Raw genomic sequence first — 19,322 nt, forward strand, 5'->3', positions numbered from 1 at the left:
TGAGAGGATTTCAGAGTTGGTTCTGAGTGACCATGAAACCACCTCATCACTCCCTAAATATCAGTGTTTTTAGACCTGTTTATCAAGTCCAGTTTCTCAAGGGACATATAGCCCAAGCAGCTCAACTACCATACAAATAGGGCTGTATCAGAACAATGTTGTGATACCCCACACACTCGCTATGTGACATTTATGGAAATTAAGGCCTCATATCTACTTGGCTGTGTGATGATTTTGATGTGCCTGACATTACCCCAACCGCCTCACCTTATTTAGAATATCAGTTTTTCTAATTTATTCCCAAACTTTTAGGAAAAATTTTGAAATACATTATTAAGAATTTAGAGTCCAAACCTTTATGTGCTGAGGCAGTCAACATGATTTAGTTTAGTAGCATTTAGACACTTGGATTTGTTTAAGTTTTGGATCTGTTGTGCCTCAACTGGTTTTTAAAAAAGTGTTTAGATGTCTAAGTACCCAGATTCTTCAGAGGATTAGTTTGGTACTGGTAATACTGTACAAACCAGATGTGTGAATATCTGTAAAGTTCAGTGTGATAGCATGAAAACAATCTCAAGGATAGGATAAGAAAAGCAAATAGAAAAACTGTAACACAAAGTTCATAAAAATGCTCCCTTGTACAGAGGCAAGGAACAATAGGCTAACCTATGAGACTTAATCATGCACTGTGTAAATTTACATTCAGTCAAGTTATCTTGCATGCTTTGGTTAATATTTGAGTAGGCAAATTTGCAAGTACTAATGCATGCAATATTTTTGTACCTGAGGTTATACATTTTGCTTTTAAAAAATTGCTTTTTTACAAACTTTATGCCAGAGTTTATCTATGAACACTCTTTAAAAATATATATATGTATGTATCTACTTCTTAGTTCAAAACAGTTTAATTTCAACCAGTTCTATAACTACTGAGATGATAGGGAAACTGTGGTAAAATGTGGATAGGGAATGAATTTGAAATTATTTTACAAGGTTGAAATCATAAGTGTGCATGTGTAATAATTTCTAAAATAAGAGAGTTCAAAAAGGATGGCATATAAAGTAAACCTTTAGAATACCCTGTTTCTAGAATGTTCTAGAAGTATCTCAAGATATAAAACAACAACCACCACTGTTACAACAACTAGCTTAAAGTACAGTCCAATCTTGGGGAACTGATTCAGGGCAAATGAGGAAGGGTCTCAGAATGACCAACTTGCTTTCTCTATATTCCCAAGCTCACAGACAAAGTTTATGATAAAGAGTTTGGAAGCTCTTATTATAAGTGGGACTAGCTTCAACTGTGTTCAAGTCTCGCTTGTATGGCAAGATTATACCAGAAATATTTATCTATACAAGCATTTAGACATGGGGCCCATGTTCAATATAATAGCCTCTTAAAGAGAAGAATGAAGAAAGTGGCTTGAAACTCTGAAAGTGAGTTTGTGAAACATAAGTGGACATTCCTACCCAGTTATGTTTCTTTACTTTCCTGTTCTAGTAGGAATCCAGATTGGCTGAGAAAGCACAGTCATAGTATTCTATTAAAGTTTCCTGGTGGACAAGATCTGCCCATTTTTCAGGAGTCATGGGGAGTGAGTTTTGGAGGAAGTAAAGGGAATGAATCAGTATGATTGGCCCAGTGAGAGGGATCTTTATTCCTCCTCCTCTACCCTATCCCTCTGCCTCCTCCTCACCAGGAAGGTACAAGAGCATGTAGAAGTAGCCTACTAGAAATGGTTATATTTTGAAACTCAGCAATAATCACTGGCTTTCTCTGTATTTTCATTGAATCTACAGGCGAAGTCAGTCCCTGGAAGTCACCTCTATGTAACTGAATGGCCATTCTAGTAAGAATATGATCTAGGAGCTGTTAGGCTGTTATACATTAATACATGAGAAAGGAAACTCAAGGCCTTCTCAGAGTACCTCAGAAGGGAAATAAGGATACCCTCCCCTTTCAAACAGAAAGAGTAAATTAAATGACAATTTCATGCCCTGAAGATGAGATGCCAAAAATAGTTCTGCCAAAAAATAAAGTAGATGCACTTTTAAAAAACCAAACATTTACTGTATATGACTTATACAAAAAGACTGTTCTAAAGTCTTGCTACTTAGTTTTTGGTGGTGCTCTATTCCTATAAACTGTCACTCTTTTTTTTTCTTTTCTTTTTTTTTTTTTTGAGACAGAGTCTCGCTCTGTCACCCAGGCTGGAGTGCAGTGGTGCAATCTCGGCTCACTGCAACCTTTGTCTCCCTGGTTCAAGCGATTCTCCTGCCTCAGCCTCCTGAGTAGCTGGTATTACAGGTGCATGCCACTATGCGTGACTAATTTTTGTGTTTTTAATAAAGTTGGGATTTCACCATGTTGGTCGGCTGCTCTTGACCTCAGATCTCGTGATCTGCCCGCCTTAGCCTCCCAAAGTGCTGGGATTACAGGCGTGAGCTACCACACCCAGCTTGTCACTCATGTTTTAATAATGGTTTTTACCTAATTTTATAAAAAATATTATTGAAAAATGCAACTCTTTTCCTCTTGGGCCATAATTCTGGACTTCTTGACAGCCTACAAAAAATCTTAGATCTGATGGATACTACATATACTGGAGAAAGTCCTACTAAAAATGCTCTGCAAGTTGCCAAATAATGGTGAGAATGGAAAATTGTTTAGTCTTCCCTAAAACAGCTCCTTGGAGTTTGTGTTCCAATAGCAAAATAAAACTTAGGCCACAAAATTTGCCACCATTTAGCAACAAATTAATTATTTGACATTTATACTAGTTTCAGGCTTTAAATTCAGGCTGCAAATTCAGTTGCTCCTCAAAGTATAGAATGGCATCACAGAACACTTCCAAAGTTTGTTTTGAATCCTTTGTTCAGAGGCTCCTCATGGACTATTCAAGCTGACTTTCTGGTCAAGGTACAGAGATGGTAGAAGGAAGGAGCAGGGAAGGAAAGGATGCTGTTCCATCAGGCATATTCAAGCAGGCCCTGCCACGGCTGGGAGGCTGGCCCCAAGAGTCCTTACCAGACTGGGTTTCTCGAATTCTACAACTCTCAGAATACCATTCTTGAAAGTATTGTTGAGCTTTACTTTGCTGCTGAGACTGTAGAGAAGCATGGGCTGAGACTGGGTGGTTGCCGCTACCCATGATGAGTGCCTGAATGCCTCTGCCTTCTGCTGACCAGCTGGAGCTCTCACCTGGCCAAAGTGAGCTTTGACAATGAATATCAAAACCTGACACTCCTCACAGTGGCCTCAGCTCTTTGTCTTTATAAACTAGAATAGGTTATAACATACATAAGCCTCAAGGACTTGTGGTTTCTGTTAACTTGAGGCCCTCTCACAACCCAGGGACTTCAAATGTGACAGGAGAGGATTTTATTCCTGCACCTTGCATTCATTTTATAAGCACGTGTGCACATTTGCCCCTCAGTAGAAGCTTATTCCCTAGGCAATTAGACTGTTTTGACACCAATTCTGTGGAGTTTTTTTTTGTTGATGTCATTTTGTTTTATTTTTTGTGGGTAACTATAATCATGAGTGGAATGAGATATTACTAATCAAAGAACATAAAGAAAAAGTTAGGATTAGACTACTTTCGGGAAGGTTCTAGATGAAGGAAGGAGACCAGGTAAAGAAGAATGGGATAACTTACTAGACCTGACACTGGTAAAATTATATTCTGATTAGCATTTTGCAAACAGTGTTCCTAATTCTTTAAAAAGAATGTATCTTTCAAAATAATCATCAAGCCCCGAACACATACAAAACACTCTAGAGAACTAAATGGAATTTAACCAATGAAAACACCACTGCTAATAGAAAATTCCCAATACTTGCTAAATGTTCAAAGAGCCAAAGAGGTATTGCATCTTTCATACGAAATCACTGGCATTCAGTGAGATTTGGTTTGAAAGTGTTGCTCTTCTATTACTTAGAATGCAAGAGGATGAACAGTGCAGGTTATTAGGAAACTAAAAAAACATAATTTTTAGGAAAAATGTTATTTATCACTCTTAAGAAATATTATTTAAAATATTTATGGTTTAAAAGGAATATTGGTGTGCAGGGCAGTTAGAAAGCCAGTAGAATATGACACTTAAGCAAGTTAATTTGAACTCAATATAAATCACGATATCATCAAACTTTTTTCCTGCAGAGAATGCATGCAGAGGCAGTACCTTGTGTCTTTCTTATGTTCATACAGTCCCAGAAAGCATGTGAATGAAAAGATCTGTTTGCCATATTTACGCCTTATGTCATCATATCTGCTTTAAGAAAAACACTCCTTCAAAATCCTACACTATGAAAAACTATTTTCAGGAATTGTTTATTTGGTCCGTTGATCTAATGAGGCTGAGTTCTCAAATCCTTCACCCTCAAGTTAAAAATTGGAGCAACAAAACAAAACTCCAGCGAGGCATAAATAAGATATTAAAGTGCATATATACAATCCCAGAAAAGTTTAGATTGGGAACAGCAAAAATTTCTAGTGCAAAAACTGCTTTTGCCAGCAAAGCTCCCTCTCTGGAATCAAAGGGCTACAGTAAAAGTTAAAATTGGAACAGGTTTAAGCAATGCCTGTCTTTAGTCACAAGTTAATATATGTGCATGCACCAATGGCCCAAACTATGTTCAGTCTTGCAAAAGGAGACAGTTCAGAAACAGTCAGAATTTCCCAATCTGAGGCAGTGCTTTTTCCATGTTTCCCATGAACAAGTTCCTCAGATGTGTCATCAGCTGCAAGGGGAGACAAAAAACCCAAAGAATGTGTGTTGCAATATGCTTGCGACTTGTGGAAAGAGTATTCAACACACAGTTACTTTATCTTGGTTTGTCTTGAGTCTCTTAATTCTTCTATTGAGCCTGACTTTGACTCTATATACAACATTTTGTGCTTTTGGATCTGAACAGAGACTGGGCATTGTCCACAGGAATTAATTTCCTTGGGCTATATGACCATGGCCTTTTGAATATTTGATTTATCCTTTTGAAATTCATAATAAAATAGTTTTTCATTTTCAGTACAATCACACAGATCAGGGATTATTAGTACTGGTATTATTCTTTCTTCAAGGATCCAAGTTGAAAGCTCTTAAGAGGACATCCAGGTCACCAAGATTAGCCGCCTGGAACAGTTCTGGTTGGTCCATCAGAGAGAGTGCAATTCTGAGGGCAGCCCAGATATTCCCAGAGATTGCAGGATGAGGAACTTGCTGCTGATTCCTGCTCTTTCTTTGCAAACTGAGGGCAGTGAGAAAATTGCTGACCGCTTCTCTAAGAAGGTAGAAAAACATATTTTAAAATGTGTCACATTTCAGAGTTAGCAAATGTAAACAAAACAAAACAAAATTGGATTCAGTGATTTTAGTCTAAAATTTTAAATCATCTCTTAACGTGTTCTGGATGATCAAATGAACAACTTTCTAATTCTCTTATATTCTTTAGTGAGCAATCATTGTTAAATATAGTGAGGTCAGAAAGAAAAGAGAAAAGCAGGCTGGGCACGGTGGCTGAAGCCTGTAATCCCAGCACTTTGGGAGGCCAAGGCAGGTGGACCACTTGAGGTCAGGAGTTCAAGATCAGCCTGGCCAACATGGCAAAACCCTGTATCTACTAAAAATACAAAAAATAGCCAGGTGTAGTGGCATGCGCCTGTAATCCCAGCTACAAGGGAGGCTGAGGCAGGAGAATCACTTGAACCCAGGAGACAGAGGTTGCAGTGAGTCGAGATCATACCACTGTCCTCTAGCCTAGGCAACAGAGCGAGACTGTCTCAAAAAAAAAACAAAAAGAAAGAAAACATTTTATTTTAGGAATGTCAGGTGGGAGAGAAAGAATAATAGCAAAACCATGCAAATTCATTAATGCATTCAATTTTCCCCTGCTCTAGGAATGATTTGAACACTTAATCCATTTGCAGATTTGATTTCTATAACTAGGTTTAAGAGGAAGAATATAGCCCTACTTAAAAACAAAGTGGTCTAATTTTTCCCATTAGGGCTAGATGTAAGCAACACAGCTAGAGTAGATTGAGTTTATTATTGGGCACCTGTCTTGAATCCCAGTTATTTAGCAGTAGGCAAATTTCTTGTTTTTTTTTTTTTTTTTTTCTCCAAGGCTTACTTTCCCTGAGTGTGTAATAGGGATAATCAAAGACATTTAAAAACTTCATGAGGTGCAGTTGAATCAATCTATGTGAAAGCTCTTATCACCAAGTAAGATCAATAGTCCTCAAAGTGTGCTCTGGAGAAGCTTGGGAATCAATGAGGTCAAAATTATTTTTATGATAAAACTAAGATGTTATTTGACCTTTTTGCTTTCATTTTTTCACATGCTTACAGTGGAATTTTCCAGAGACTACATGGTGCATGATATCCCAACAGAGTGACTGCAGAAGCAGGTGTGAGAGTGTGTCTTCCAGTAAGCAAGATATTAAAGAAACTTGCAAAAATGTGAAATAATGTCACTCTTCCCACTAAACTGTTTTTGTTTTGGAAAATAATCATTTTTTTAAATAAAAAATGTTATTATAACATGTAGTAAGTTTTATTCTTTCTAAATGAATCTTTAAAAATGTTTTCAGTTTAATTTCTAATATGGTAAATATTGATAGATATAACCCACATAAACAAAAGTCCTTTTAGGTTCTCAATAATTGCTAAAAGTGTAGAGGGGTCCTGAGAACACCGAGTCTGAGACAAGCCGAGTTAGATGCTGTCTCAAGTCCTTCTAGCTCTTCTAACCCACTAGTCCACTCTGCTGCTCAGGTGCCAGGTGTACCTGCTGGGTCTGCCCTCTTCAGTACCCCCATTTCACCCCAACCTTGTAGAGTATATCTGACAAACTGATCCTTCCGAAGAATAATCATGCCACTTTAACTTGCACCCACTTTACTGTTCTCAAAAACTTTTCATACACTTGATCTCATTTAATCCTGCAAGGTAGGTATTAAGCATATGGTAAGAAACTTTGAAAATGAGGCTGGATTTCTAATTCTAATGCACATAATCCAGGGATTTGCTCATCTATATTGTTAGATCTGCCTGAAAATAAAAGGTAAGTGAGAAATGGTCATGGTGTATGTAGCAACCTGGATAATGGAATGGAGTGGGTGTTCTAATCACCCCTTCTTCTGGTTTTCTTGTAATCAAGCAAGAGAGGGAGATTTATAAATGGATGGACATAGGGAGCCTAATTGAGAGGCCATTTTTGCCCCCGCTTCACAGGATGGCAGCTCTACTGATGTCTCCCAGTGTTCTCTCATACACCCAGACCTGCAAGAACTCGAGGGAAAGGAAGATCTTGAAAGCTTCTAATTCACTGGCTGCTTCCAGCCCTAAGTGTGTGGTAATGGTTTCAGAGGGATTTGGAGAGAAACAGAACAGTCGAACTTACTCACCTCATCAAATGACTCCAGTTTTATTTTCCCCCCATAAAGAGAGTCTAAACCTGTTCCCCTGCTTGTGAACTCAGAGTCCTTTTGGGGGACTCAGAAGAGTGTACATGTATATGTGTGAATAGTTTTCAAATGTTTCACACATGTATGTATAATTTTCAGTCATTTGTGTATATTGTCATGATTAATTAAAAAGCCCATTCATTTAAAAGCATCACGTTATAGCTTTCCCTCATTATACTCATACTAAAACTATTACTATCAAGGGGGATGAAATTTTCAGCAAAAGGAGTCCTCATTTTTGAAAAGGTTAAGACTCATTGGCCTAAGCTGTAGTCTGGAGCTCTATTGACAAAAGTGTAACAGTTTGAGCTACAGCCAAGTTTCACACCAACAATTTCCTCTCCTTATTTTAATGGTATATGGTGCCAGGGCAGTGCTTGCTTTTGACTCTTTAAAGAAAATGTGATGACAAGCAGCAAGTGTTCCAGCTACATACACTGACACTTGCAGTTCTTGAGGGAGCGGTCCCAAGCCTTTTGTGAATTTGAAAGTACTTACACCAGCTCCTTGTTTCCTTTTGAGCCCTTTCTCTATTGAGAGTTGTTATTTCCTAAGTATGCACTTATACCTCAAGCTATACTTCTTTTCAGAATTAAGATTTATGTCTCTCTCTTGCCAGGCGGAGTGGCTCACACCTGTAATCCCAACACTTGGGGAGGCTGAGGCAGGCAGATCACTTGAGGTCAGGATTTCGAGACAAGTCTGGCCAACTGGTGAAACCCTGTGTCTACTAAAAATACAAAAATTAGCCAGGCATGGTGGTGGGTGCCTATAATCCCAGCTACTCGGGAAGCCGAGGCAGGAGAATTGCTTGAATCTGGGAGGTGGAGGTTGCAGTGAGCCGAGATCGTGCCACTGCACTCCAGCCTGGGTGACAGCGAGCCTCCATCTCAATTTAAAAAAATTTTTTTTTTTACATCTCACTTGATGGTTTTTTTTTTTTCATGAAAAAGCACAAAATTTTTACCACTTCTCAGATTTCCCACATCTGGCATGACAATAAAAGACCCACAAAACTTAGTCGTTATGTTCCAAAGTAGCCAACTGAGTAGCGTTGCCAGATTTAGCAAATAAAAATACAGAATGCATAGTTAAATGTGAACTTCAGATAAACATTCCTTGGTATCCATGGGGATTGGTTTCACGAACCCCTGAGAATACCAAAATCTGAGAATGCTCAGGTCCCTTGTATAAAATAGCATAGTATTTGCATATAACCTGCACACACCTCCCATATACTTTAAATCATCTCCAGATTACTTATAACTACTAAAATGTAAATGTTATGTATTTGTCATACTATATTATTTTTTAAAAAATATATATTTAATAATTTTTAAAAAAATGTATTCAATCCACAGTTGGTTAAACCCACAGATGTGAAGCCCATGGATATAGTAGGCCAATTGTACAGGAATATCCCATGAAATATTTGGAAATACTTATACTAAAAACTTATTTGTTGTTTATCTGAAATTCAAATTTAAGTGGGCATTCTGTGTTTCATCTGGCAACCCTAAAATTAACTTGTTTCAGTATGGGAGACTTTCTGCTTGAGGATTTAAAATTTACACCTTCATGGAGGTGGCCATTTTTGCCTGTCATGAGCCTTCATGGGTTCCTGCAAATAGTAACTCTGCTGAATTTTGTATCTGTGAACGCCAAGAAAGTATTTTATTGGCCACTCAAGTATTGTTTTCTAACCCTAAGAAGTAAACTCATCTAGGAGCTTTATAAAAGCCTCTTTTAATGGAAATATATAAATATATATAGTATATATATAGTATGTAATATTTATATATTATATTCCTTTCGTAAGAACAGTTATAACAATTATATGTTATATATATGTATTTTCTTTTTTTACATCTCCCTTGTTCTAAAAAAATGGAATCTAAGGTGTCTTATAAAATACATATACATAACATATCTAGAAGAAAGTGAATGAAAGAGGTAAATAGGAAATCTGGTTGGGAAATTAAGATGAAACCAGGAATGAAGTTAGGATACAAAACAGAGATCCGCAGGGCTTGGACAGCTGATGTGTAGGGGGCTGGCACAGAGTCAGCTCTGGGCTTTTGCACAGCTGATGTAAACAAGGCCTCTGCAGTGGCACATTTCACAGTGTCCATAAAATAAAGCAAGCCGCTTCATAAGGAGTCATTCAGCTCTTCCTGGTTTTGATCTGAGAAAATCCTCTTGACACAATTAATCCAGTGACTAACGCTCCTTGTAAGAGTTTTTTTGTATAGTGCAACAACTATTTTCTAGGATCTCAACGTTTGCCAGTGGCAAAATGCACCAATGCAGTTCACAAGCAGTAATTCTTCAGATGTCAAAAGAGTGAAATCTAGTTATATAGTTCTCTGATGACTTACTAAATAAATAGTAGTAATAAGGATGATGTTGGCAAAAATAATAATCATCATAATAAATGCCTGCTAGGCATTGAGCATCTGCTCTGTGCTAGGCAATTACATTTAACCTGTACGATAATCCTGCAAAATAATCATTACCTCTTTCTCTCTCTTTTTTTAACAAATGAAGAAATTGAGGCTAAAAATTATATACCAGTCATGAAACCGGTACGTGGCAGAGCTGTGATTTTAACCCAGGCTTGTCTGATTAAAGCCTGGCTCTTTCAGAGAATGGGAAAGGGCTTACATTTTTTGTGGGTTTCTAAACTAACATTTAGTTCTTTTTCCAATTATGAAAGTAATACCTGTTTATCTAGAAAATAGAAAAAAATGGGAAAAGAAAGAAGAAAAAAGATTACCCATACTTTCATTATCGGAAAGAAATAAAGATCATTTGTAGGCCCTGGTAATGGGGAAAAGATAGAGGAGGCAGACCTTAATGACGAAGGATGAGAATGAGAAAGGCATTTTAAACTACAAACCCAGTTTTGTTTTTTCTTTTTCTCCCAACTAACTTGATTGGTATATTAGGTTTAGAAAACCTGGATTCTTGGTTTTGCTTTGCTAAACACTGGTTCTGGGACTTTCTGAAGTCCTTTTGCCAGGTCCCCTTGCCCACACCCCCAAGGCTCTTTTTTCCTTACGTGGAAAATGAAAGATCGATGGGTACTATTTCTCGAAGAGTTACCCATGGGAGTGTTGAAAACCCTGATAACTTGTCCTACTCCAGGCCAACTGAATCAAAATCTCAGGGGCCAGGGGTTGGGAATCTGCATTTCCCAAGACACGGAGCTGACTGCTGCTCTCTAAAGATTGAGAAGCAGAGCAGCACAGGGCTCCTGCTCAAACAAGCCTTGGGATCTGAAGGCTCTGCATTCACCCTTAACGGCAGGAGGAGGAATACCAAGGCAGGCATTTTTACTTGGAAACAACCTTTGAGGTTATTCAACCTCAGTCCTGGGCATGGCCTTCATCCTTGGCCTGTTGCTATACTTCACCTGTAGGCGCCCAGGTTGATGCAGCTTATTCCCAGGTTGTATCTGGACCGGATGAATCCTGGCTGAATCTCCAGTGCTCGCGTATAGGCCTCCACGGCTTCCTCGCTGCGGTCTCCATTCGCCAAGGTCGCCCCAAGACGGTTCCATAGTGAATAGTCCTGATGACAAAATCAGAACTTTCTAACAGCCCAGTACAAGGCACAATGACAGAGCATTCCTGTATTTCTCCGCAGAGAAAGGAAGATGGCTAAAAATATATGCAGTGCTCATGGATGGAGACCATGGCCAGGTGAATTACTAAAAAATCTTCATGGACAATTTTGTCAAATGACTTTCACTCGTCAACGAGCAGCTACCATTTGATGTTGTCACGTAATTAGTGTTTCTATTTTAGGTATTTCAATATTAATAGCCACGGTAGCACATTATTAGTACCATCACTTTAAACCATTGGAGTCAGGGAAAGAAAGTGTAGAAGAAATGTAGACGGTGTAGCCTGTGAAAACGTGTTTGTTACAGAGAAGGTTGTGGTTTCTTGCTGTGCTGTGCTGTCTTACCTCTGGCCGAACAGTTAAGGCAGCGTTAAATGCATCTATTGCTCTATTAAATTCTCCACTCAGGTGGAACAGAACCCCTAGACCTGTCTGTAGGTCTGGGTCGATCATATCTCCATTTTGGTGGGCAGCTTCCAGATATAATTCCTTCACTCCTTCCAGAACAGAGCTACAAGAGAAAAAGAAATTACATTTGTAATCCAAATAGTCAGAACATTAATGATTTACTGTTAAATCTCTGGACTCTATTTCAAGAAGTCTCTTCGTTACAGACTGGAAAATTTTGCTTAAAATACCTTAACTTAACGAGAGGACTATGAATGCTGAATGTTTGAAAATATGGTTGATTTTCATGAACTATTTTGTTGTACACAGATACAGACTGTGCTAAGTAAGGTCTTCACGAGGAGAGTTCTGTTGACTCTATGAGTGCCAATGTGGAAAACCCCACAGCTAAGTTTCCCAAGGGCTCAATGAGAAAGGATTTATTGCTGATAGAAAACAAAATTTCTAGAAGACCAGACTTTCATTTTCCCCGTTCCTAATTCTCAGGCTGGATAAAACTTGGAGCATTCGTATTTATTATACTTCGCCTTGGGTGAATTATGTGTCCAAAGCATTTGACTTTAAAATGTGGCACTCACATAAATGTCTGTGAGTGCCCACAATGTAGATCATGTGCCCGAAGGCTGGCCCTGGTCTAAGCGTTAATCTTTCTAATGAGTGATGCTCCTCCAGCAGAATACTGTCCTGCAAACCATTCTGGAGTGGGTGGTGTCAGGGCTGTGAGGCTCACTGTTGCCCTTTAGGTGATTCATTGTGCATATGGGTGTATACTGCCAGCTGTAATACATCGAGAAGGATACCTGTCAACTGGGGACTTAGACATCCGCCGGGTGAGGCCTGGAGATCCCTTCTTGCTTTTCACAAGGTATTTGTACTTTGGATTTTGCTTAATCCAATTCTTCAGAGCTTCGCAGGCATCCTGCTGATGGCCAGTGTTAGTATAACTCACAGCCAAGGCCATCAAAGCTTTTAAGTTGTTGGGCTGTAATTCTAAGCACCTGAAACAAAAAAAGAAGCCAATTTCAGAATTTTTTTTGGAGCCACAATCCAACAGTTCTTCAGAAAATGTGGAGGGTCTTTATTAACTAAATACTGCAAAAGCATTGGTAAACTTATGTCAAGTCCTGGAAAGCACCATATTTATCTACATAAAAATGGAGACCTCAGCATATTTTTAAGAAAGTTAAAACTTACCCTAATGATTGCTAGGTTTGGTAATTTTAATAAGTAGCTTTAAAACTAGGTGGCTTATGCCTGCACTTAATCTAATGAGATCTAATGAGAAATAGGGGATATCATTATTTTAATGCTGCCTTTTTTTTTTCTTTTTCTTAGACGGAGTCTCACTCTGTCACTGAAGCTGGAGTGTGATCTCGGCTCCCTGCAACCTCTGCCACCTGGACTCAAGCAATTCTCCTGCCTCAGCCTCCCGAATAGCTGGGGTTACAGATGCCCACCACACCCGGCTAATTTTGTATTTTTAGTAGAGACAGGGTTTCCGTGTTGGCCAGTCTGGTCTCAAACTCCTGACCTCAAGTGACGCACCTGCCTTGCCTCCCAAAGTGCTGGGATGACAGGTGTAAGCCACCACACCTGGCCTCTACTACCAATATATTAAATATCTATTATCCCCAAAGAGAACTGAATTGAACGTAGACATCTAGATATGAAAGATTGTACCGTCTTTTGCAAAGGAGAGGGAAATCCCTGTGTTTTCAGAACTACTGTTGTGGGTTTACAGGAGACACAGGCTAAAGCTACTCCCTCTCATTCCATTGGCCTCTAGCAAGGGATTTTCAAACTGAAGTGCATGTGAATCATCTGGGGGGGTTTTATAAAATCTGCATTCTGATCCAGTAGGCCTACTGGGGTGGGCCTGGGATTGTGCAGGTTTGACAAGTTCTCAGGTGATGATGAGGTCTCTGGATAAGACTTTGAGGAGCAAGCCCTAGGCAGTACCTAATACCACTCTGTGGTGGGCCTAATCTCCCAGAAGCTTATCAGCACTGGGTAGAGAGATTCTTAACTCTAGATGCACATTACAAATGCCAGGGAGTTTTAAAACTATTGCTGCTTGGTTCCCAGCCCTGATCAATTAAATGATCATCTCTGGACTGTGCTTGGGCATCAATTTTCCCCTCCAAACGATTCTAATGTGCATGTGTATATAGGGTTAAGAACCACTGACTCAGAGCTCCAGATTTGGAGTCAGGTGATGAGGGTTTAAGTTCTGTCTCTGTTACATACTCTCTGTGTGACCTTGACCTTTCCTGATCTCCAATTCTCTCATCTGTAGGAAAAGGCTCTGACAGCAGGGCCATACCCCAGGCACCATTACTTCATCAGATACCAACAGAATCTTGAAATCTAGGATTCCAAGATTGTAAAGCCCTAGAATTTCAACAGTCTAGAATTCTTACAATCTGAAATTCCAAAGCTATAGGATTTATACACATACATTATGTATGTACATTTATATAAATACCATACATATAACAGATGGAATATATATATGTGTGCATATATATGTATACATGCACACACATATATATTCTCTTCCTATAGCACTATATTAAAGGCACTTACAAGAAAAGGTAGGGAAAGTGGAAGTCTATTTGATAGAGGCTACTTTTCCAGGATTTAAATAGGAGCTCTAATTAAGTAGGGTGTAATATTAAACACACCCACTGTTCCCATCCCTCCCGCCCCAATGTCATCCAGACCATTAGTCAGTACTCCACTTATTTTTTTTTAAGAATATTTTCAGATGTTTCAGAAGGTTAAAACGTTAAAAGGAGCTATTTATTCAATGAGTCTACTTTACGAGTGGGTTTAACAGAGGCTTTCTTTGGTGCCAGTGAATGTCCATTGATTTGTAGATAGCAAGACATTGTTAGGAACATCACTTCATTATAAGTTGTTTTTCAGAGCTAAGTGTGAGTGATATGCGGTATCTCAGCACTTATCCTTTGCAAATTCTTTACACTGTACTTCAGTAAAGATCAAAAGACAAATCTGAAACAGGAAGTTCATTAACAAGTGTCCACCAGGCCCATGATTTTGCACTTAGCTTCGTTTACCTCTGGAGGGCGACAATAGCTGCTTGTTCATTTTCATTCTCTGCCTGGGTTATCCCGAGGAACTGCCATGCCTACGAAAGACAACTGATGTTAACATTGCAAGATGAAGCAGAATTACTCATGTGCTTCAGCTGGTTGTTGACCTGTGATGGATCTCCTATGCAGAGCAACCTGTCTCAGATGTGACTGCTGTATGAAAGGGAAAAATATTATATGCATTTCTTCATTTGAACTCTCTTGTGACATCTGGGTCAAGATCCTCTGTCATTATTTCCAAACTTGTTCAGTATTTATCCTTTCCTATAACTCAGTGCGATGGAAACCTCTGAATTTCTGAGATTTCATTATATTAGGTATCTTAAAACCAAAAGATAAATATATAAAATTATACAATTGTGAGGGAAAGGGGTGGAAAAATAACCTAGAAATGTAGCTAAATGAAGTTTACAATAAGGAATCTCAAGATGTACAATATTAACTTAGCTTATATGAATGAAAGTCAGTTACTAGAAGAATTCACAGGCGATTTAGGAACTAGGAAAAGCAAAACAAAATCTCCTATGATGTGTTCATTCCTCTAATGTAATCACTGTTAAAATGCACAAAACACATATAAACACAATCATAATGTAGATATAATTTGATAGTCTACATTTATACATTCCATTGTACCTTAAGCCCTTTTACATGTTTTTACAAAATCCTCATAATTTTTAATTTGAATTTTGTTGAATGGATATTCCATTATTTACTCAATAATTCCCTTATCGCTTTAAGTTGGTTGCAATTGTTTGCTGTTGTAAATAACATGAAGAACATCTTCAAGCAGATAGCTTGTGTTTTTATATCTAGAATCAAAGTTTTTAACATAGCAAATTTTCTCTATATACTCATAAGAACAATAACTCTCACACTGTTACAAGAGTAATACAAGCAGAAACCTCTCATTACACACATTGTCTTCAAATTTCACACTCCCCAAACACTTTTACACACTCCTCAAACATTATTTTAGATAATACCATTTTAAAACAAAACTCTAGGAAAGCACAGTTATCTTAAAGTGCCATTTGAATGGTACAGGCTTTTCCTTTCATGGGTTATTATTACATACACCTTATGAACTCATCAAAATACCGATTATTCCCCCTCCAAATAGCCTTCTTTTAAATCTCTTAAACATACAGACAGCAACCTCTATTTTGATTTCACCTTCCATGTATCTTAGAATGCTTCTTAAGAAAAGACTGATGAAATAGTCTTTCTCTGGGGGTGTTTTTCTAGCCTTTGGCCATGGTGTCATTTTCACTGTCTGCAGTGTTATTAACTTAACTTTGAGGTCTCCATAGATTCAGAAGCCCTGGGTCCTTGTCTGGGATTTGTTAGTTACCAAAGGCCCTCATTTTCTCATTTATGAATCTGAGATCATAATATGTCCTTAAAAAAATCTTCCAGGGCTGTTGTGTCAAATAATGTAATATATTTGAAAACACCCTGTAAAATACATAGCATTTACAAACGTAAGATGACATTATTATTTTTAGGGGGTGGCCTATAGTTTCATATTAGTGTAATAATTTCCTCTTCTACAATGGGCATATATATTTTATTTTATTTTATTTTTGAGACAGAGTCTTGCTCTGTCACTGAGGCTGGAGTGCAGTGGCACAATCTTGGCTCACTGCAACCTCCGCCTGCTGGTTCAAGTGATTCTCCCACCTCAGCCTCCCGAGTAGCTGGGATTACAGGCATGAGCCATCCCACCCAGCTGATTTTTTTTGTATTTTTAGTAGAGACAGGGTTTCGCCACCTTGGCCAAGCTGGTCTTGAACTCCTGGCCTGAAGTGATCTGCCCACCTCGGCTTCCCAAAGTGCTAGGATTACAGGCATGAGGCACCACGCTCAGCCTATCTTTTAAAAATTCTAATATTTTGGTTCAGAATTTCAGCTTTCAGTTCAATCCCATTTCACTGTAAGCCTTTTGACCAACACGATATTACAAGATTTACTCATTCTTCTTACATAAAGTACAACCAATAATAAAAATGAAGGCTAAATATTGATGTGCCAGGCACTGAGCTGAGCGCTTTATTTGTGTGGACTAATTTAATCCTCCCAACACCCAACGAGATAGTTACTGTTAGGATTTGGACTAATTTAATCCTCGCAACACCCAATGAGATAGTTACTGTTAGGATTTCCACGTTACAGATGAGGAAACTGAAACTTAGAGGGTTTAAATGATTTGCCCCAGGTCCCAAGGCTAACAGGTAGAACAGGGATCTGAACCTATGCAGTTGGGATAGCACAGCCTAGATGCCTAACCTCTATTCTACATTGTATTCTCAGCACCAGTATATATATATATCTGTCTCTAAAATTTCTGCAGATTCCCTTGGGAATATTCCTTATATGATGATTCCTAAAAATTACTCACAAATGAAAGAAGAAACCGTTATACTGACACTACCTTATGATAGGCCTTCACAGGTTTAGAAATCTAGGGGATTAGTACTGCAGAAGCTTTTTGGTGGTCTCCCAGCCTCTGTCTTTAATCACTCTTCTCATCTCTGAGAAATGGGTTTTTCTAACATGCAATCTGTTGGTATGCCTCTTCGGAGTACAGGCCCCTAGTGGTTTCCCATGACTTTCAGATGAATTTCAAATTATTGCTTAACTCTTCTTGCCTTCCCTTTACCATTCTCTCCTCCCCTCTTCCACTTAACATGATGCTTCATGCCCTTCTGCCTATCCACATAGCACTCCCTTGTAACAGAAACTTGACTCTCCTATTGCCTTTAATTTCTGCACCCACCCTGGCTCCACTTGTGCAGAAAGGCCGGATGCTTTCTAGTCTCCCAGCATCCTGTGCACACTCTGACGTTGCATTTATTTCACTACTTTGATTTTTTTTTTACTTGTCTTCCCAGATACACCATAAACATGTTTTCCACCTGATACGTTTTCCCAGCTTTTCCATATTTTAAGCCAGGACCTGGTATAATTTTTGGGACATAGTATGTGTTCAATAAATGTGGAGTGAGTAAACCAAGGGTGATGTACAGTGTGACACAAGAGCCAGACATCACTATACACTGTCCCTTCAAAACTACTGCTGGGCACAGTGGCTCATGCCTGTAATCCCAGCACTTTGGGAAGCCAAGGCCGGTGGATCACCTGAGGTCAGGAGTTCGAGACCAGCCTGACCAACATGGTGAGACTCCACCTCTACTAGAAATACAAAAATTAGCTGAGCATGGTGACAGACACTTGTAATCTCAGCTACTTGGGATGCTGAAGCAGGAGAATCTCTTGAACCTGGGAGGTGGAGGTTGCAGTGAGCCGAGATTGTGCCATTTCACTTCAGCCTGGTTGACAGAGCAAGACTCTGTCTCAAAAACAGAAAACTACTGATAAGCCTCCAGGTTGGTAATTTTGATTTTTCTTTTCCTGTCCCCAACCTTTATTTATAGGCACTGTAAACACTGCCGATTAGAAATTTGGTTAGAAAACAGGTACCTATATGTAACTTTCAAACAAGTAGACCAAGCTAGGTTAACTCCTCTGGGAACCTTTACTTGATGAAAAGGCAACCCAGCAGAGTTCTGTGTTATCTGTCCCTCATTAGCACATGCCCTTTCTGAGACTGGCAGAATGAAGGCAGAAGGACACCTCTGCATCTCCAGGGTCCTGAAGAATTGCTGCTTCCATGAACAGGATGGTGACTGGCAGGTCCCCTTCCTTCAGCCTTTTTAAGCCTTCCTCAAATGCTCCAGGCCAGTCCTTGAAGGGGTTTTCAGTGTGAAAGTAATATCCCTGCAACACAGAAAAAGGCCAGTGCATGAGCCATTGATTTCTCTTTTCATTCTTACATTCGGTAGGTTCTCATTAAAAAGTCAGGAAACAGCAGATGCTGGAGAGGATATGGAGAAATAGGAACGCTTTTACACTGTCGGTGGGAGTGTAAATTAGTTCAACCATTGCGGAAGATAGTGTGGTGATTCCTCAAGGATCTAGAACCAGAAATATCATTTGACCCAGCAATCTCATTACTGGGTATATACCCAAAGGATTAGAAATCATTCTGCTATAAAGACACATGCACATGTATGTTTATTGCAGCACTATTCACAATAGCAAAGACTTGGAACCAAACCAAATGCCCATCAATGATAGACTGGATAAAGAAAATGTGGCACATATACACCATGGAATACTATGCAGCCATAAAAAAGGATGAGTTCATGTCCTTTGCAGGGATGTGGATGAAGCTGGAAACCTCCATTCTCAGCAAACTAACACAGGAACAGAAAATCAAACACCATATGTCCTCACTCGTAAGTGGGAGTTGAACTGTGAGAACACATGGACACAGGGAGGGGAACATCACACACTGGGGCCTGTTGTGGGGTGGGGGACTAGAGGAGGGATACCATTAGGAGAAATAATGTAGATGATGGGTTGATGGGTGCAGCAAACCACCATGGCCCGTGTATACTTATGTATCAAACCTGCATGTTCTGCACATGTATCTCAGAACTTAAAGCATAATAAAAATTTTTTAATTAAATTAATTTTGATTATTTAGTTTTTCATTTTAAATTTAAATTTCTGCTTTTCCTTATTATGAATATAGTACTTTTTCATAGTATAAAATTTAGATAATACTAAATAATATAAAAAGATATAAAAAGTTACCTATAATGTCACAACGTAGATATGAGCACTGCTAATATTTTTG

At 38.9% G+C, this 19,322-nt stretch overlaps 2 protein-coding genes across 7 annotated transcripts in view; one reads left to right on the forward strand and one right to left on the reverse strand.

Annotated features, from left to right (window-relative positions):
- USP13 (ubiquitin specific peptidase 13) overlaps positions 1–6,540 on the forward strand; it is a 148,083-nt gene extending 141,543 nt beyond the window's left edge. The window contains exon 22 of the transcript XR_013413406.1: positions 6,349–6,540. The gene's annotated coding sequence lies outside the window, so the exon portion shown is untranslated. The remainder of the gene's footprint in view (positions 1–6,348) is intronic.
- PEX5L (peroxisomal biogenesis factor 5 like) overlaps positions 4,053–19,322 on the reverse strand; it is a 238,653-nt gene continuing 223,383 nt past the window's right edge. For 5 of the 6 annotated variants that reach the window (XM_015131543.3, XM_077990732.1, XM_015131542.3 and 2 more), the window contains 6 exons: positions 18,254–18,397; positions 14,582–14,652; positions 12,302–12,499; positions 11,439–11,604; positions 10,882–11,039; positions 4,321–5,281 (listed from right to left, as the gene is read on the reverse strand). In XM_015131543.3, coding sequence (XP_014987029.2) covers positions 5,077–5,281; positions 10,882–11,039; positions 11,439–11,604; positions 12,302–12,499; positions 14,582–14,652; positions 18,254–18,397 — 942 coding nt within the window. In that variant the 3' untranslated portion in view covers positions 4,321–5,076. 6 annotated transcript variants of the gene reach the window in all.

Source organism: Macaca mulatta, chromosome 2, assembly GCF_049350105.2.
Source record: "Macaca mulatta isolate MMU2019108-1 chromosome 2, T2T-MMU8v2.0, whole genome shotgun sequence".
Lineage (NCBI taxonomy): Eukaryota > Metazoa > Chordata > Mammalia > Primates > Cercopithecidae > Macaca > Macaca mulatta.